Source organism: Tachypleus tridentatus, chromosome 6 (assembly GCF_004210375.1).
Source record: "Tachypleus tridentatus isolate NWPU-2018 chromosome 6, ASM421037v1, whole genome shotgun sequence".
Taxonomy (NCBI): domain Eukaryota; kingdom Metazoa; phylum Arthropoda; class Merostomata; order Xiphosura; family Limulidae; genus Tachypleus; species Tachypleus tridentatus.
The window spans coordinates 164,070,301-164,087,875 of record NC_134830.1 but is presented as its reverse complement, the minus strand read 5'-3'; the positions used below and the strand labels follow the sequence as shown (position 1 = coordinate 164,087,875).

At 34.3% G+C, this 17,575-nt stretch overlaps 1 protein-coding gene across 2 annotated transcripts in view; it reads left to right on the top strand.

The window, feature by feature from the left end:
* LOC143254338 (nonsense-mediated mRNA decay factor SMG8) overlaps positions 1-16,189 on the top strand; it is an 82,295-nt gene extending 66,106 nt beyond the window's left edge. For both annotated transcript variants that reach the window (XM_076509371.1, XM_076509372.1), the window contains 9 exons: positions 6,734-6,874; positions 7,505-7,736; positions 8,278-8,430; positions 9,721-9,873; positions 10,052-10,198; positions 10,377-10,498; positions 13,251-13,309; positions 13,613-13,792; positions 15,824-16,189. In XM_076509371.1, the coding sequence (XP_076365486.1) occupies positions 6,734-6,874; positions 7,505-7,736; positions 8,278-8,430; positions 9,721-9,873; positions 10,052-10,198; positions 10,377-10,498; positions 13,251-13,309; positions 13,613-13,792; positions 15,824-15,944 (1,308 nt within the window). In that variant the 3' untranslated portion in view covers positions 15,945-16,189. The remainder of the gene's footprint in view (positions 1-6,733; positions 6,875-7,504; positions 7,737-8,277; positions 8,431-9,720; positions 9,874-10,051; positions 10,199-10,376; positions 10,499-13,250; positions 13,310-13,612; positions 13,793-15,823) is intronic.
* Positions 16,190-17,575: the final 1,386 nt, after the last annotated feature.

The window sequence follows — 17,575 nt, the reverse complement described above, 5'->3', positions numbered from 1 at the left end:
GTATTGAGTAAATGGTGCCTTGACCACAAGTAAACTGGTACACCAACTGGTCTGATGATCTCTGGTATTGAGTAAATGGTGCCTTGACCACAAGTAAATATGTCTTACACCAACTGGTCTGATGATCTCTGGTATTGAGTAAATGGTGCCTTGACCACAAGTAAATATGTCTTACACCAACTGGTCTGATGATCTCTGGTATTGAGTAAATGGTGCCTTGACCACAAGTAAATCCTGTTGTATACCAACTGGTCTGGTCTGATGATCTCTGGTATTGAGTAAATGGTGCCTTGACCACAAGTAAATATGTCTTACACCAACTGGTCTGATGATCTCTGGTATTGAGTAAATGGTGCCTTGACCACAAGTAAATATGTCTTACACCAACTGGTCTGATGATCTCTGGTATTGAGTAAATGGTGCCTTGACCACAAGTAAATCCTGTTGTATACCAACTGGTCTGATGATCTCTGGTATTGAGTAAATGGTGCCTTGACCACAAGTAAATATGTCTTACACCAACTGGTCTGATGATCTCTGGTATTGAGTAAATGGTGCCTTGACCACAAGTAAATATGTCTTACACCAACTGGTCTGATGATCTCTGGTATTGAGTAAATGGTGCCTTGACCACAAGTAAATATGTCTTATAGCAACTGGTCTGATGATCTCTGGTATTGAGTAAATGGTGCCTTGACCACAAGTAAATCTGTATTACATCAACTGGTCTGATGATCTCTGGTATTGAGTAAATGGTGCCTTGACCACAAGTAAATACACCAACTGGTCTGATGTCTGGTATTGAGTAAATGGTGCCTTGATTACAAGTAAACTGTTGTATACCAACTGGTCTGATGATCTCTGGTATTGAGTAAATGGTGCCTTGACCACAAGTAAATATGTCTTACACCAACTGGTCTGATGATCTCTGGTATTGAGTAAATGGTGCCTTGACCACAAGTAAATATGTCTTACACCAACTGGTCTGATGATCTCTGGTATTGAGTAAATGGTGCCTTGACCACAAGTAAATATGTCTTACACCAACTGGTCTGATGATCTCTGGTATTGAGTAAATGGTGCCTTGACCACAAGTAAATATGTTGTACACCAACTGGTCTGATGATCTCTGGTATTGAGTAAATGGTGCCTTGACCACAAGTAAATATGTCTGTATACCAACTGGTCTGATGATCTCTGGTATTGAGTAAATGGTGCCTTGACCACAAGTAAATCCTGTCTTACACCAACTGGTCTGATGATCTCTGGTATTGAGTAAATGGTGCCTTGACCACAAGTAAATCCTGTTGTATACCAACTGGTCTGATGATCTCTGGTATTGAGTAAATGGTGCCTTGACCACAAGTAAATATGTCTTACACCAACTGGTCTGATGATCTCTGGTATTGAGTAAATGGTGCCTTGACCACAAGTAAAATGGTGCCTTACCACCAACTGGTACCAACTGTCCAATGATCTCTGGTATTGAGTAAATGGTGCCTTGACCACAAGTAAATCTGTCTTACACCAACTGGTCTGATGATCTCTGGTATTGAGTAAATGGTGCCTTGACCACAAGTAAATCCTGTTGTATACCAACTGGTCTGATGATCTCTGGTATTGAGTAAATGGTGCCTTGACAAGTAAATATGTCTTACACCAACTGGTCTGATGATCTCTGGTATTGAGTAAATGGTGCCTTGACCACAAGTAAATCCTGTTGTATACCAACTTGATGATCTCTGGTATTGAGTAAATGGTGCCTTGACCCAACATGAGTGAGTAAAACAATCTGTCTTACACCAACTGGTCTGATGATCTCTGGTATTGAGTAAATGGTGCCTTGAGTAAATGGTGCCTGGTATTGAGTAAATGGTGCCTTGACCACAAGTAAATCTGTGTATACCAACTGGTCTGATGATCTCTGGTATTGAGTAAATGGTGCCTTGACCACAAGTGATCTCTGGTAAGTAAATGTCTTACACCAACTGGTCTGATGATCTCTGGTATTGAGTAAATGGTGCCTTGACCACAAGTAAATCTGGTATTGAGTAAATGGTGCCTGTTGTATACCAACTGGTCTGATGATCTCTGGTATTGAGTAAATGGTGCCTTGACCACAAGTAAATATGTCTTACACCAACTGGTCTGATGATCTCTGGTATTGAGTAAATGGTGCCTTGACCACAAGTAAATATGTCTTACACCAACTGGTCTGATGATCTCTGGTATTGAGTAAATGGTGCCTTGACCACAAGTAAATATGTCTTACACCAACTGGTCTGATGATCTCTGGTATTGAGTAAATGGTGCCTTGACCACAAGTAAATATGTCTTACACCAACTGGTCTGATGATCTCTGGTATTGAGTAAATGGTGCCTTGACCACAAGTAAATATGTCTTACACCAACTGGTCTGATGATCTCTGGTATTGAGTAAATGGTGCCTTGACCACAAGTAAATATGTCTTACACCAACTGGTCTGATGATCTCTGGTATTGAGTAAATGGTGCCTTGACCTGGTCTGATGATCTCAAGTACAATATGTCTTACACCAACTGGTCTGATGATCTCTGGTATTGAGTAAATGGTGCCTTGACCACAAGTAAATATGTCTTACACCAACTGGTCTGATGATCTCTGGTATTGAGTAAATGGTGCCTTGACCACAAGTAAATATGTCTGAGTACACCAACTGGTCTGATGATCTCTGGTATTGAGTAAATGGTGCCTTGACCACAAGTAAATCCTGTTGTATACCAACTGGTCTGATGATCTCTGGTATTGAGTAAATGGTGCCTTGACCACAAGTAAATATGTCTTACACCAACTGGTCTGATGATCTCTGGTATTGAGTAAATGGTGCCTTGACCACAAGTAAATATGTCTTACACCAACTGGTCTGATGATCTCTGGTATTGAGTAAATGGTGCCTTGACCACAAGTAAATATGTCTTACACCAACTGGTCTGATGATCTCTGGTATTGAGTAAATGGTGCCTTGACCACAAGTAAATATGTCTTACACCAACTGGTCTGATGATCTCTGGTATTGAGTAAATGGTGCCTTGACCACAAGTAAATATGTCTTACACCAACTGGTCTGATGATCTCTGGTATTGAGTAAATGGTGCCTTGACCACAAGTAAATATGTCTTACACCAACTGGTCTGATGATCTCTGGTATTGAGTAAATGGTGCCTTGACCACAAGTAAATCCTGTTGTATACCAACTGGTCTGATGATCTCTGGTATTGAGTAAATGGTGCCTTGACCACAAGTAAATATGTCTTACACCAACTGGTCTGATGATCTCTGGTATTGAGTAAATGGTGCCTTGACCACAAGTAAATCCTGTCTTATACCAACTGGTCTGATGATCTCTGGTATTGAGTAAATGGTGCCTTGACCACAATCTCTGGTATTGAGTAAATGGTGCCTTGACCACAAGTAAATCCTGTCTTACACCAACTGGTCTGATGATCTCTGGTATTGAGTAAATGGTGCCTTGACCACAAGTAAATCCTGTCTTACACCAACTGGTCTGATGATCTCTGGTATTGAGTAAATGGTGCCTTGACCACAAGTAAATCTGTATTACACCAACTGGTCTGATGATCTCTGGTATTGAGTAAATGGTGCCTTGACCACAAGTAAATCCTGTTGTATACCAACTGGACTGATGATCTCTGGTATTGAGTAAATGGTGCCTTGACCACAAGTAAATATGTCTTACACCAACTGGTCTGATGATCTCTGGTATTGAGTAAATGGTGCCTTGACCACAAGTAAAACTGGTCTTATGACCATTGAGTAAATGGTGCCTTGACCACAAGTAAATATGTCTTACACCAACTGATGATGATCTCTGGTATTGAGTAAATGGTGCCTTGACCACAAGTAAATCCTGTATTACACCAACTGGTCTGATGATCTCTGGTATTGAGTAAATGGTGCCTTGACCACAAGTAAACTGTCTTACACCAACTGGTCTGATGATCTCTGGTATTGAGTAAATGGTGCCTTGACCACAAGTAAATATGTCTTACACCAACTGGTCTGATGATCTCTGGTATTGAGTAAATGGTGCCTTGACCACAAGTAAATATGTCTTACACCAACTGGTCTGATGATCTCTGGTATTGAGTAAATGGTGCCTTGACCACAAGTAAATATGTCTTACACCAACTGGTCTGATGATCTCTGGTATTGAGTAAATGGTGCCTTGACCACAAGTAAAGTAAATATGTCTGGTATTGAGTATGGTGCCTTGACCAACTGGTGGTTGATGATCTCTGGTATTGAGTAAATGGTGCCTTGACCACAAGTAAATATGTCTTACACCAACTGGTCTGATGATCTCTGGTATTGAGTAAATGGTGGTGCCTTGACCAACTGGTCAAGTAAGTATATGTCTTACACCAACTGGTCTGATGATCTCTGGTATTGAGTAAATGGTGCCTTGACCACAAGTAAATGTCTTACACCAACTGGCCTGATGATCTCTGGTATTGAGTAAATGGTGCCTTGACCACAAGTAAATATGTCTTACACCAACTGGTCTGATGATCTCTGGTATTGAGTAAATGGTGCCTTGACCACAAGTAAATCCTGTTGTATACCAACTGGACATATGAGCTCTGGCATTGAGTAAATGGTGCCTTGACCACAATTAAATCTGTATTACACCAACTGGTCTGATGATCTCTGGTATTGAGTAAATGGTGCCTTGACCACAAGTAAATATGTCTTACACCAACTGGTCTGATGATCTCTGGTATTGAGTAAATGGTGCCTTGACCACAAGTAAATCTCGTATACCAACTGGACTGATGATCTCTGGTATTGAGTGAAGGCCTTATCGGTAATGGATGAGACAGATGTAGTTTGATTGACACATTATTATATATTCTTTCTTTGTTTTCACTCGTAACTTCTTATGCCTCATTATTTACTTTTGTTATTGACTACAGTGTCTACATTTCATTTGTGAATATTTATTGAGAAATATGTAATGATAAAGTATATTCATTCATACTTTATTTTACTTCGTTGTTTTATGTCCCAGTTAGAGTGGCACAGAAGTGTTTTTTTTTCAATGAATGTTATTAGGCTGTATGTGAATGGAGTAGTAATTAAACCTACTTAAAACTCTGGGTTGATTAAACTGATAATTAAACCTACTTAAAACTCTGGGTTGATTAAACTGATAATTAAACCTACTTAAAACTCTGGGTTGATTATACTGATAATTAAACCTACTTAAAACTCTGGGTCGATTCAACTGGTAATTAAACCTACTTAAACTCTGGGTCGATTCAACTGGTAATTAAACCTACTTAAAACTCTGGGTCGATTCAACTGATAATTAAACCTACTTAAAACTCTGGGTCGATTCAACTGGTAATTAAACCTACTTAAAACTCTGGGTTTATTCAACTGGTAATTAAACCTACTTAAAACTCTGGGTCAGTTCAACTGATAATTAAACATAGTTAAAACTCTGGGTCGATTCAACTGGTAGTTATTCCTACTTAAAACTGTGGGTGGATTCAACATCATTAAAAAATAGTTCAGTTTTCCCCTGAAGAAGAAAGATCCACCTTTAAAGAGCACTCGGGTTATAGGATTTTTATTCCATTTCTTTCGAGACTTCTTGAACTTACATGTTTTTCTGACATCATAAAAATATTTCATACACTGTAAACCTAACCTCATTCACATAAAAGCCATGTGTATGATTTAATACACATTATGGATAAGAATCTAATACAACTGTTACAACTCTACTTTTATTACTTACTTGTCATATGGAAATGAGAAATAAAGATTATAAAATTATTATTTGTGTCAGTATATATATTTTATTCATTAATAACTATTGAACAAGGTTTTTAATTAATATTATGCAAGCTTATACAAATTTCAAACTAATAAGGTTTGAGAGGGAAGAACATGCTTGCAAGTTTGTCATTTTCCTAATACTTAAAACAACAAAAATAAATATATAATACATTTAATACTTTATATATTTTTTCACTTTCAACTGTTGGCTATTTTTCAAAGATTTTTCTGTTAGTTATGCTATATAATTCAGAAAAGAAACATCCACTGGTTAAATTTTTCCACTCATATAGGTGAGACACTAATACTGATGGGCATAGTACTCAAATATATGTTGTATTAGTTATTAGCAAACAGTGTTTTATTTACTGGAAAATACATTTGATACACGATTTGTAACTAACTTTTATGTATAATGATGTATAATACCTACAAAGTAGAATACATTAATTGGTAACAAGTTTGAATGTGAAATGAAATGGAACTAGGAGAAGAAAACGTTTATCATAATACTTTACTGGTTACGTACGTATTAAACACAATCATAATACTTTACTGGTTACGTACGTATTAAACACAATCATAATACTTTACTGGTTACGTACGTATTAAACACAATCATAATACTTTACTGGTTACGTACGTATTAAACACAATCATAATACTTTACTGGTTACGTACGTATTAAACACAGTCATAATACTTTACTGGTTACGTACGTATTAAGCACAGGTCGGCCCATCACTTGTAAGCAGAGTCCATGAGGCTAACTCTTAACTTACAAAATATACAACCAATGATGTGATTAAAGTTGTTATAATACTTACTCTGACATTATATCACTTGTTATTTTGTTTTTGTGTAATGTTAGAGTTTTTCTTCTTACAGCTTCATCGAACATCAGAAGATGATGAGGATGTTGATGATAAAACCCTCCCCATCATGCCTCACTGCAGCCAAGTGAAGATGCTTTCGGCTTGTGATTGTGGTAGAAGACAAGCTAGTCGAGAAGATCCCTTTGAAGTGAAGGTCAGAAGTAATCATATTTCTTCTTTTTAAGAGTTACATGTTCTAGTTTTATGCCTCTGAACTAAATAATAATAACGTGAAGAAGTTGACTTAATGTATGGGGTCAGTAAAGGTTGACTTGCATTTACCTGTAGAGATTGTCTCCAAATGTAATTGCTGTGAATTAATGCTGGTTTTAAAGCTAATGTGGCCTGGCATAGCCAGGTGGGTTAAGTCACTCAACCCGTAATCTGAGGGTCGTCGTGAGTTTGAACCCTCATCACTCCAAACATACTTGTCCTTACAGCCATGGGGACATTGTAATGTCATGGTCAATCCCACTATTTGTTGGTGTAAGAATAGCCCAAGAGTTGGCAGCAGGTGATGATGACTAGCTGTTCTCCCTCTGGTCTTTCACTGCTAAATTAGTGACGTCTGGAGCGTATAGCCCTAGTGTAGCTTTGTGTAAAATTCAAAATGAACAAACACTTCTGACAAGTTTTGAAGATCATGAAATAATACAGATATAAAGCATAATTTTATAAAATCCAATAAAACTAAAGATAATTAATTAAAGAAAAATATTATGATAAATTCAGTGCTAATTGTATTAATTCAACTAAGTTTTAGTACTTTATTGTCATCAAATAGGCAGCCAATTACAGTTTCTACTTATCACTGCATGATGACTGTTGTGGAAAGTTGGAGAGAATAAAGTTTCCTGTGTTCACTTCAACAACGGGGGTTTCACGACCAGCTCAGATCTCTCCTGTTCAGGCTCAGCAGCAGAGTGAAGAAACTCGAAGAAAACGGCATGAATCTCAGCCTGGAAGAGGGGAAAGCCAAGTGACCACCACTAGTATGAGTCTTGCTCTGTCATTTGGTAAGATTTTTAGAATAATAATTTATGTGATCTTTAAATTTTTTTTCCAAGTTACAGAATCATAAACAACTCTTTTGATTGTTGCTGGCATGCCAACAATCCTTTCAGAAACAGTTGACTTGTTTTATGCTCATGTAGGAATTACAACAGACTAAATAAACATTCTGCGATCCTCTGTTTCAGATATTAAGCCTGTGTTTTACTGTATGAATTACACATTTCTTACCATTAAATTTTTTTGTTACATCTTAATCGTGTTATTGATTGGTTTCATGCGCTGAATAAAAAACTATAAAATCAATTACTTTTATTTCATGATTGTCCAATAAATGTAGATCTTATATAAACAATTTTAAAAAAGCTAACAAGAATCTTGAAGTAATTCTAAAGGAGAGCGTAGATGGACAACGAAGTTTGAACTGACGAACAATTATAATGAGTTAGTTCTGGCATTTTTAATCCATATTATTTTGTTTTTATACTTTTTTTAGTGAAGCTATACTTGGTGGTCATCTTAAATTTTTGTGTGTCTTCCTATCAGGCCAGCCTGGCAGTAGTGACATGTTTCCAACAGAAGAATCAGCTGTTGAATTAAGTCAGGGCTCTGAGGAGAGCCCTAGACAAACCAGTGACCAAGAAGTAGTAATTAGCCTCAGAGAATCAAAGGTCACAGAAAGTCCAGAAAAGTGTAGCGGTAAATAATGTATCAGTTTACTGATTAATAAAACAACAAAAATAGATTTATATGTAAATAGGTAGAAGAGGAAATGTAATACTGCTCACTGATTGTTGGTTACAGTTGTGTAAAATAATTCATTTTAAACTTGGATTGGAACATTCGTGTACACAATAATCCATTATGACGTCACAGAAAAATATAATGTTGCAAGTCTGATTACAGGATGTGTCAGTTATTACTATTTTTTTAATTAGCAGGTCTGAATTACACAGTTTTTGTGATTCAGTAAAAATGTGCTTTTTTTTTGTATGACAATAAAAGGGTTATTAACGCTAATTTGTAGACAAAACTTCTAATTGCTAAAATAAGTTTTGTAATAATAAATTAGGTCTGAACATGTTATGTGCATCTTTAGGATTAGATATGCTACTAGATGCAAGAAACAATTTCATGGACAGTATTTTATAAATATTTCTGTTGTATGCATAGTTAGAATGTATAAGTTGTGATAAATTATTGGTTGGCTTAGCCATTGACTTGTTTTTTATTCTACTAAAATTATTGGCCAGGCATGGCCAGATGGGGTTAAAGCATTTGACTCGTAATCTGAGGGTCTCAGGTTTGAATCACTGTCACCCTAAACATGCTTGCATTTTGAGCTGTTGGGGGAGTTATAAAGTTACGGTCAATCTCACTGTTCATTGGTAAAAGAGTAGCCCAAGAGTTAGCGGTGGGTGGTGATGACTAGCTATCTTCTCTCTAGTCTTACACTGCTAAATTAGGTACGGCTAGAGCAGATAGTCCTCGTGTAGCTTTGCACGAAATTTAAAACAAACAAACAAACTAAAATTATTGGTTCAATATTTCAGTGAAAGAAAGTTGTCAGTGAAGGGTTAATATCGACGAGTTGTAGAAACAAATACAGAACTTCATGTAGTATACAGTTGAGTATTGGGAATACAGGTTTAGTTTGACTTTAGGTCATAAATTTTCTGTAGAGTTAAGTCGTGAAATTTAGGAAGATTTAAACTTATATCTTTGCTAATCAACAAAATGTTTCAACAGTTCAATAGTGCCTTGTTGTACTGTTCTAGCTTAAACTTATATAACATCAAAATTATTATTTGTTATTAACATATGTACTGAATTTCACGAAAAGGGTGACCCACGTGCTTTTAGTTGCAAGTTCAGCTTACATAAACTAAACTGTAAACATATATAACTTATAAAATAATCATTTTCATAGTATTTGTAAAATATATTTTTGGTTTTTTGATATTTTGACAGTTTTCGTTTATCTTCTAGGAGGAGAGAAACTTGGAATACTGCGTCAACCTTCAACAACAGAGTACCTTCCAGGCATGCTGCATTCCGAGAGTCCCCTTGGCCTGCTTCCCATGTTCCCTTCATGGTCACTGATCTGTCTTGGACCATCAAGCCTTTATTCACATAATATTGGTTACTAGAAAACTATTTACATGAAATTAAACTCTTCGTTCTTTATATATACTGATTTTATGGTTTATTATCCCTTTTACCTAACATACTGTGAAATTAGTGTTGTTCTGTTAATTAGTTATTATGTTTAACAAATAATTAATGATGTTTTTTCTATTTTTGGTTATGAATGGTGCAGGCATTCAAGAACAACCTGGTTTTATACCTGGTACAAACTTTCTTCTACCGTGGGATGTTACAGTTAAGTTAGAACACAAGGATCGCTGGCCCACGGTCTGGGACGGGAAACGACCTCATACTTGGAAAACCAAGAAAGGTGGAAAAGGTTTGTATTTTGGGTTTGGTGTTATTTAAGATATTATATAAATATACATTTCATGTATTAATTATGAATATCCTAGTATTTTTTCTTAATGTATGTAGAAATATTAGAATATATGTACATTGTTCTAGATTTATAAAGTTTTAATTTTTTTTCCTGTTGCTCATTGTATTTTGAACAGATGGATCACAATTCACTGTAAAGATATTTATTGGAGTAGAATACGAATGTCCAAGAGGTCATAGATTTATGTGTTCGGCACCTGATAAAGTTTTACGTGCCACCAGCTCTGGCCTGGTCAAGGTAACTATTTAAGTGAAACAAAGGTTACAGTGTGTAAAAACCTCAATATCCACTTTTAATTAACATTTTTCTTTCATCTTTATATCTGACTTTTTTCTTATATCAGTTATGAGAGATGCTCTTTGTTATTTTATGTATTTCTATTTAATTTGATTAATAATTTATACATGCTACATAGAATTGTAAATCTTTTAACTTTTGTCTTTCCAGTAGTGTTGGACGACTAATCAAAAATGTAAGTATTAAAATAAGCATTCAAAATCAAATTTTCATGATCATTTAATACACTGAGGACTTTACAAATAAAATGGAAACATTCTGTTTTCAGTGTGTGTATAGTTCGTTGGCTATTTTATTCCACACAATGTCAGTAGCTCAGGCTATATGATTTCATTGATTAAGAACTATGAATACTTGCACATCAGGCCTCTCTACCGTGTTTCTCTGAAAATAAGACAGGGCTTATATTAATTTTCACTCCAAAATATGACACTAGGGCTTATTTTCTGGGGATGTCTTATTTTGATATATTAAAAAAATGAAGTTACAAAGTAAAACTATTAAACTAACCATTTAAAATAAACTATTATTAAACTATTAAACTAACTGATTAATACTTAAACAAACTAATTAACTAACTATTAAACTCATTAATAAATTAATTTTTTTTTATTTCTTTCCTCTTCCTGCCACTCTTAACTAGGGCTTATTTTAAGGGTAGGGCTTATATTAAAACTATCCTCAAAAATCACACTAGGTCTTATTTTATGGGTAGGTCTTATTATTGGAGAAACACGGTAGGTCTGTAGTTCTTTGGAAGTGTAGAAGCAATATAATCATGGAAAGTGTACTCTTTGACTCAAAGAATAGCTCCTGGAATGCTTGATAAGTTTTGTTGTTTGATAAACGATATTTTTACACATGCAGCTAGATTAGTATTGATCTGAGGTCTTAAGGTTCGCTCTCTCCCTCTAAATGAGTTTCTCATTGAAACGTATTTTCATATCATTGTACCTGACTTACTGATATCAACAAACAATATACAATGACTGACTTTCTACAAATCTGAATGACAAGCAAAATCTGGCATTAAATGATGACTTCTTGACACATCTTTTTCTAAAAGCACGTACATGTACAAACGTCTTGTTGAAGTGAGATCAACTATTAGACTTACTCAGTACTTGATGGCTTAAGAATATTTGGGCAGCTCTAAAAGGAATAAATAAATTGTCACCTGGAGTTTCGTTACAGTGAGAAATGCTCCATGGCTGAATAACAACCTGCAAATAGTATACAAAACATAGTAAGTCATTATTCTCAAAATAATAAGAATGTACAGAGCCTTTATGGGACCCAAAAAGAATAAACTGATTTGATCAAAGGATGTATACTGTAACTTGGAATATTGTAAGGAGCTTTTCTTTGAAGAGAATTATGGGCCATTACTTATTCCATTGGTTAAAACTAAATGTTCCATATCATGACCAATGCCCCCTCAATTGTTTTTTGATCCACCTGCAGAATGACTTTTTCATGTGTACTAGTATCAAGGCAAGGTGGGAATGTGTACTATCAGTTTTATGATGATGATGGAGGAGAGTATTTTTAAGACCATCAGCCATATTGAATCATTAGGCTTCTGTGCAGTGATACCAGTTGGTTATTTGAGTTTTATGCCTGTTGATTACCAGAGTCATTAAGGCAGTTAATATATTAAGACTCCTAACCATCCTTGAGGATGTGTGCAGGTGGAATAATTGAATGTGTGGCATTTGATTAGTTGTCAAGTAGCTGGGCAGCTTAAAGGAAACACTGGTCACGATCATCTCCTGATTGAGACCAAACCAGTGCCTTTACAAAAGTAAGGAGAAAGTTTGAACAGGCAACTTTTGAAACAAGAGATTAGTATCCAACACTGTCAACTGTGATTCCTATTACCCACAAGTTCTAACTCAAGTTTAGGAAAGACTGATTCACGTCTCTTCTGATGTTGAGAAATTGCAAGCAAAGTCCAAGTGTCAATGAAGTGTTGTTTCATAAGTGGTTAGAAAACCACTGTGTGTGCTTGTGGATCCAAAATTTAAAGGTATTCTCTTATTTAATGATGAACTGGTTGATGCAAAATGTAAACTGTTACCACTTACGAAAAGTCATGTAAAAGCGATCCACAGGGTTTGTAGCAACATAACAGAGTCAGGTATTGTTTACTGGTCTTACTGTGCATTCCAGCAAGAGCTGTTCCTAGTAAAAGATGGTGGTTCTCAAGAGTGAATACAGTAACAATTTAGGCTGGGGGGTCTGGCACAAGAAACTATGGAAGAGGTACTGTACCTCCAATAGAACATCAACATGCCAAAAAATCAATTACCTGCATTCAGTCCTTTTACCATCATGCAGGTCAAGACAGGTTATTTTGTAGTTGTGTTGACTTGTTCTTACTTATATTCCAATATTAGTTATTTATTAAGAATTTTAAAAATAATTGTTAATTATAAAGCTTGTTTCTGTTTTTTTTATCTTTTTTTTTAATCTCACAGAGAGAGAATTAAGCAACTGGTAATCATAATTTAGATTATATACAAATAGAACTGGAACAGTAGTAGTCTACTTTTCAAAGTTTTGTTTTATCAACAGTTCTTAAGCTTTGATGTTTTTTAAACCAGTGTTGGTTTCATACAAATTTGTCCTCTACCTTATTAAACTGTTTTTGTTGGATCCAGTTTTGAATGAAGTTTTATTGAACTTTTAGGACAATGCCAACAAAATAACAGGGAATGATATGCCATTGTACTTTCCTTGTCCATGTAGGTAGGTAGTTTTGAACCTTTCTTTGAAATACGTAATGAATAGACTTTAAATTTTTTTACTTTCTAGTCTAATATGCACTGTTCTGTTCTTTTACATACTTGCATATGAGTGATGACTTGAATTAATAATGGTTAGTTTAACTGAATTAATGTATTAAGTTTGTAGTATAGTTTACAAAGATTTATTCATGTCATTATTTATTAGTTATCCGTCAGTAAAGATTTTGTACAACGTAACATATTAAGTTCTCTAGTGTAATGTAATATGTCATTATCAATACTTGTGTTGTCGGATTTTTTTCAGAGGTTCTAAGCATCAAGTTGCTCAACTTATGAGAATTCATGTTGTAACTCCAAAGGCTCCAGTGCATGTTACACTCAATCCTAGAGTACAAGCAGCTCCTCCACCATCTCCAATCTTTTCACCAGGTAATTCTGAACCAGTGAAACTCTCTCAGTCTGCGTACTGGGTCCTGAGACTTCCGTATCCCTTTTGTTGTTCACCTTAACTGTTAATGGTTTTGTTGGTCCTAAGATTGTTATATTTGGTAGATAGAATATGTTATTTCATTGGGTTTATTCTGTTCAGACAACTTTTCTTTTGCTGTGTTGGTGATTGATTAATTAAAGTAGAAGAATGCACCAAGATTCAACTGAATCATATTTAAAGTTAATATTTATTTTTATTTTTAATCTTTTATTGATTTCTTTTATAACAAAAGAGGAAACTAAAATGAATGAACTACATGTTTTAAGCCTGAGATATTTTAATCACATGTTTTTTGTGAGATTTGTATTTCCTAATATCTTGAAAATTATTGGATTTTAGTGCGGGTAAACGACTGGAGTAACTGTGACATTATTAAGGTAGCCAAATGTCTCATCATATAATCAGTGACATTCAGGAACAGATTAACGAGATTCCCACTGTCACTATCTACTATCTGGCAAAAACATAGTCAAGGAAATGGGCTTGGAGAAATCAGGCTTTCTATCTGGGTTTTACATGATACATCAGGCTTTGTACTAAGTCTTTCATTAGACTCTAAGAATGGTTTGGTGTGCAGTTATAACATTGTTTTCGGACCAAACAGAAGAACAGAGCACTTCATAGGATTGCTTAACATGTTGACAGACTGCCTCTACTTTTCTTTAAGACATCATTCACACATGAAATTATCCAACTAAACTTTTTCATCTTAACCACTTTTATTATAAAGTAACTTATGGCAACATATTGTGATATTCAGAAGCAAAATTACAAAATCTTGTCATAAAATTTCAATAAAACTACGTTTCTGAGTGTTTTATTTTGTTGTGACATAGGATAAGAGAGATATGTAAATAAATAAATGTAATAGGTGGGCTATAGTTGTTAAGTAGTTTCAGCGTATTCAGATGACAATATCCCAGCTGGTTCCTAAACTTTACCAAAAAGTCTAATATTTAGGATAAAAATATATATTGTATAGATACTTGGGTTGAGGCTTAATAGATAGTAATTGGATAGTCACACCAAGCTTTGATTTGCCATATTCCATATATAGTAGCTGTATTAACCACATGCTTCACGCTTATATATTACATAATAACTTATGTTTAGGCCTAATAGACTAGACAGTCATTGGATAGCCACAATAAACTTTCATACACTATATTAAACACAGTAGTTGTATTAAACATACTTTTTTCATATGTGTTGCTGTCCAATAGACTGTTGATGATGAATATGTATCCATTCTATGCACAAGTCAGGAAAATTTGGCATTAGTTAAACAGGGATAAAGTAGGCATAACAAAACTTTAATACAAATAAATTGCAAAGTGAAACTTTGGTGGTCTGTTTATTAAAGCTGGTTAAGACAGCTGTGAACATTCCCATAAGGATATTATATCATCAAAATATCTCGCTGTTAAAGTTTTAATTGTGTTTTTTTTTTTTTAAGATTTACCATTAGATTGTAGATGAAGAATTTTATAATACATTAAAACAATTTGCCGAGATAAGATATATTGGGTTTGGAACACAAATCTGAAGTTGTATTATTGTGGCAGATTGTGTGTTCAAGTGTTGAACTCCTATGTAACCTAGTTATTATTCAGAATTTTTCATTGGCATTCTTGATATTTGAGAACATAAATAGTTGAAAGTGCTTTCATGTGACTCAACAGTGAGTCTTGGAGCTTAAAGCATTAAAACATTTGGTTTCAGTTCTTACTGTGGGCAGAGTATAGATAACCCATTGTGTTGCTTTGTGTTTAATTCTTTACAAAGCAAAAAAAAAACAACACACAGAGCTAGAAATACTTCAGAATGGTACACTTTGTTACACATATTTTTATAGAACACCATTTTTCTGCAAATGTTAGAAATATGGCATTCTTAGCTTTCTAGAAAAGCAAATTATTATGTAATTTATATGCATGTGTGTGAGTTGTACAAGGGGATTTACTTATTATATGTTGTTTTTATTTTCAATGGAAAATAATTTTCTTAACTTGAGTAACGTCTTAGATTTGTCTATCAAGGAGATCAAGGTCCTTACTTGCCTCCAAAAGACCCAGTACCTGTAGAAGTCTGCCACTTATTAAAAGGAACATACGACATTGCAGAACAAATCACCGAAAAACCATAGTTTTAATTATAAATTGGTGTACATTGTCAGCTCATGATACCTCAGATTTTATGTTCTGTTTGATATATTTTATCATACAAACTGACAATGATGTATTTATTTAAGCACTTATAAGTTGTAGAAGTGAATTTCTATTTCTTAATGTAATTTTTCTTGTAAATAAGATAAAAATATAATAATCATTTCTGTTATTTAAGAAATTGTGTACACAGTTTTGATAAATTAAAAAATCAACGTAGAAAGCTAATACTGAGAATACGAGGAGTTTTTTGTAATAAGTAAATCAAACAAATTGTTACATGAATCTGTAGCAAAGAACGAAAAAGCACAAAATGGTTGCCAGATAATGTTATTGATACAATACTAAATTCATAATAAAGTTGGAAGAAAAACTGCAGTTTTTTTACCGAAGAGGATACAGTCATGAAGATATGGGACAAAGATAATTTCTGGAAGTTTTAGTAAAATGTACAAGTCTGTTGTACAGAAAATATCAGATGCATTACAAAAGTATTTGTACTTCAGATACATCTCTAAATTAATAATGTGTATTTGATTCTGTCAAGTAAGAGTGCAAGGTGGTGTTAGTGTGACGAATAAAAATAGTTGCATTCAATGTACACTTATTGCATATTACATTTTCATAATCTCCAAACTGCATATCTGCACATTTTTCAGTACATAAATTTACTTTCCACTGTCATATACTGTTAATATATCAACAGAAAAGAGTCAAATTAATAGTTTACAATTGACATTAAATAATAACATTATGTTAAATGGACTCTGTAAATGGTCATGGCATGCACAGTTTAACCATTAGCCATGCACATGGAGATAATGAGAATAACTGTCACTTTTATAACATCCCAATAACTGAAAGGACAGTATAATCAACTGTGTCGGGTATTCTTGGCCCATTTGATCCACTGTCCAGCAGACATACCACCAGGCCCTAAAATATTATTAAAAATATAATAATGTAAAAAATAAATTTAAGAAGAAAGTATAAACTGTAATACTTCCGTCATAAATAAAATAATATTTCGGTATATATTTTTCTAATACTCCTTGAATAAATAGTAAAGTAAGTAAAAAATAAGTTTTGCAATAAAAAAAATATATATACAGAAACAACTGTAATGATATAAAAGACTCCGTAATGTCGAGAAAACTCACTCGTAGAGAAAAATATATATGTAAAAATGCCTCGTTTGGGTTGAGAAAGTTAGGTAAAAAAAAAAAAATCTCAACCCAAACGAGGCATTTTTACATAGATTTAAAAGACTGTTTAGTGTATATATTATTAATTTTGCGAGTGAATATTTTATGATTATTTTGGTGGTGGTATTTTTTTATTATTATAAAGAGAGTTAAAAGCAGACGATTATTGGAAATTGTGTTTGTAACTCATTGATATCGAGAATATATAGCGAGCAGATAATTTAATAATGAATGTGTACTTAATACGAAATGAGTGGGAAACGGCTGGCAGACACTAGAAGAGGAGGACAAAGTCACAGACAAGGGAAAGTTTGTCGTGCATTGATAGGCCTAACAATTAACTTAGGCTCAACGTTTAATTTGTTTAGAGTAGTGCTAATAGTAGGAAAGGATATAATTGTTTGTTT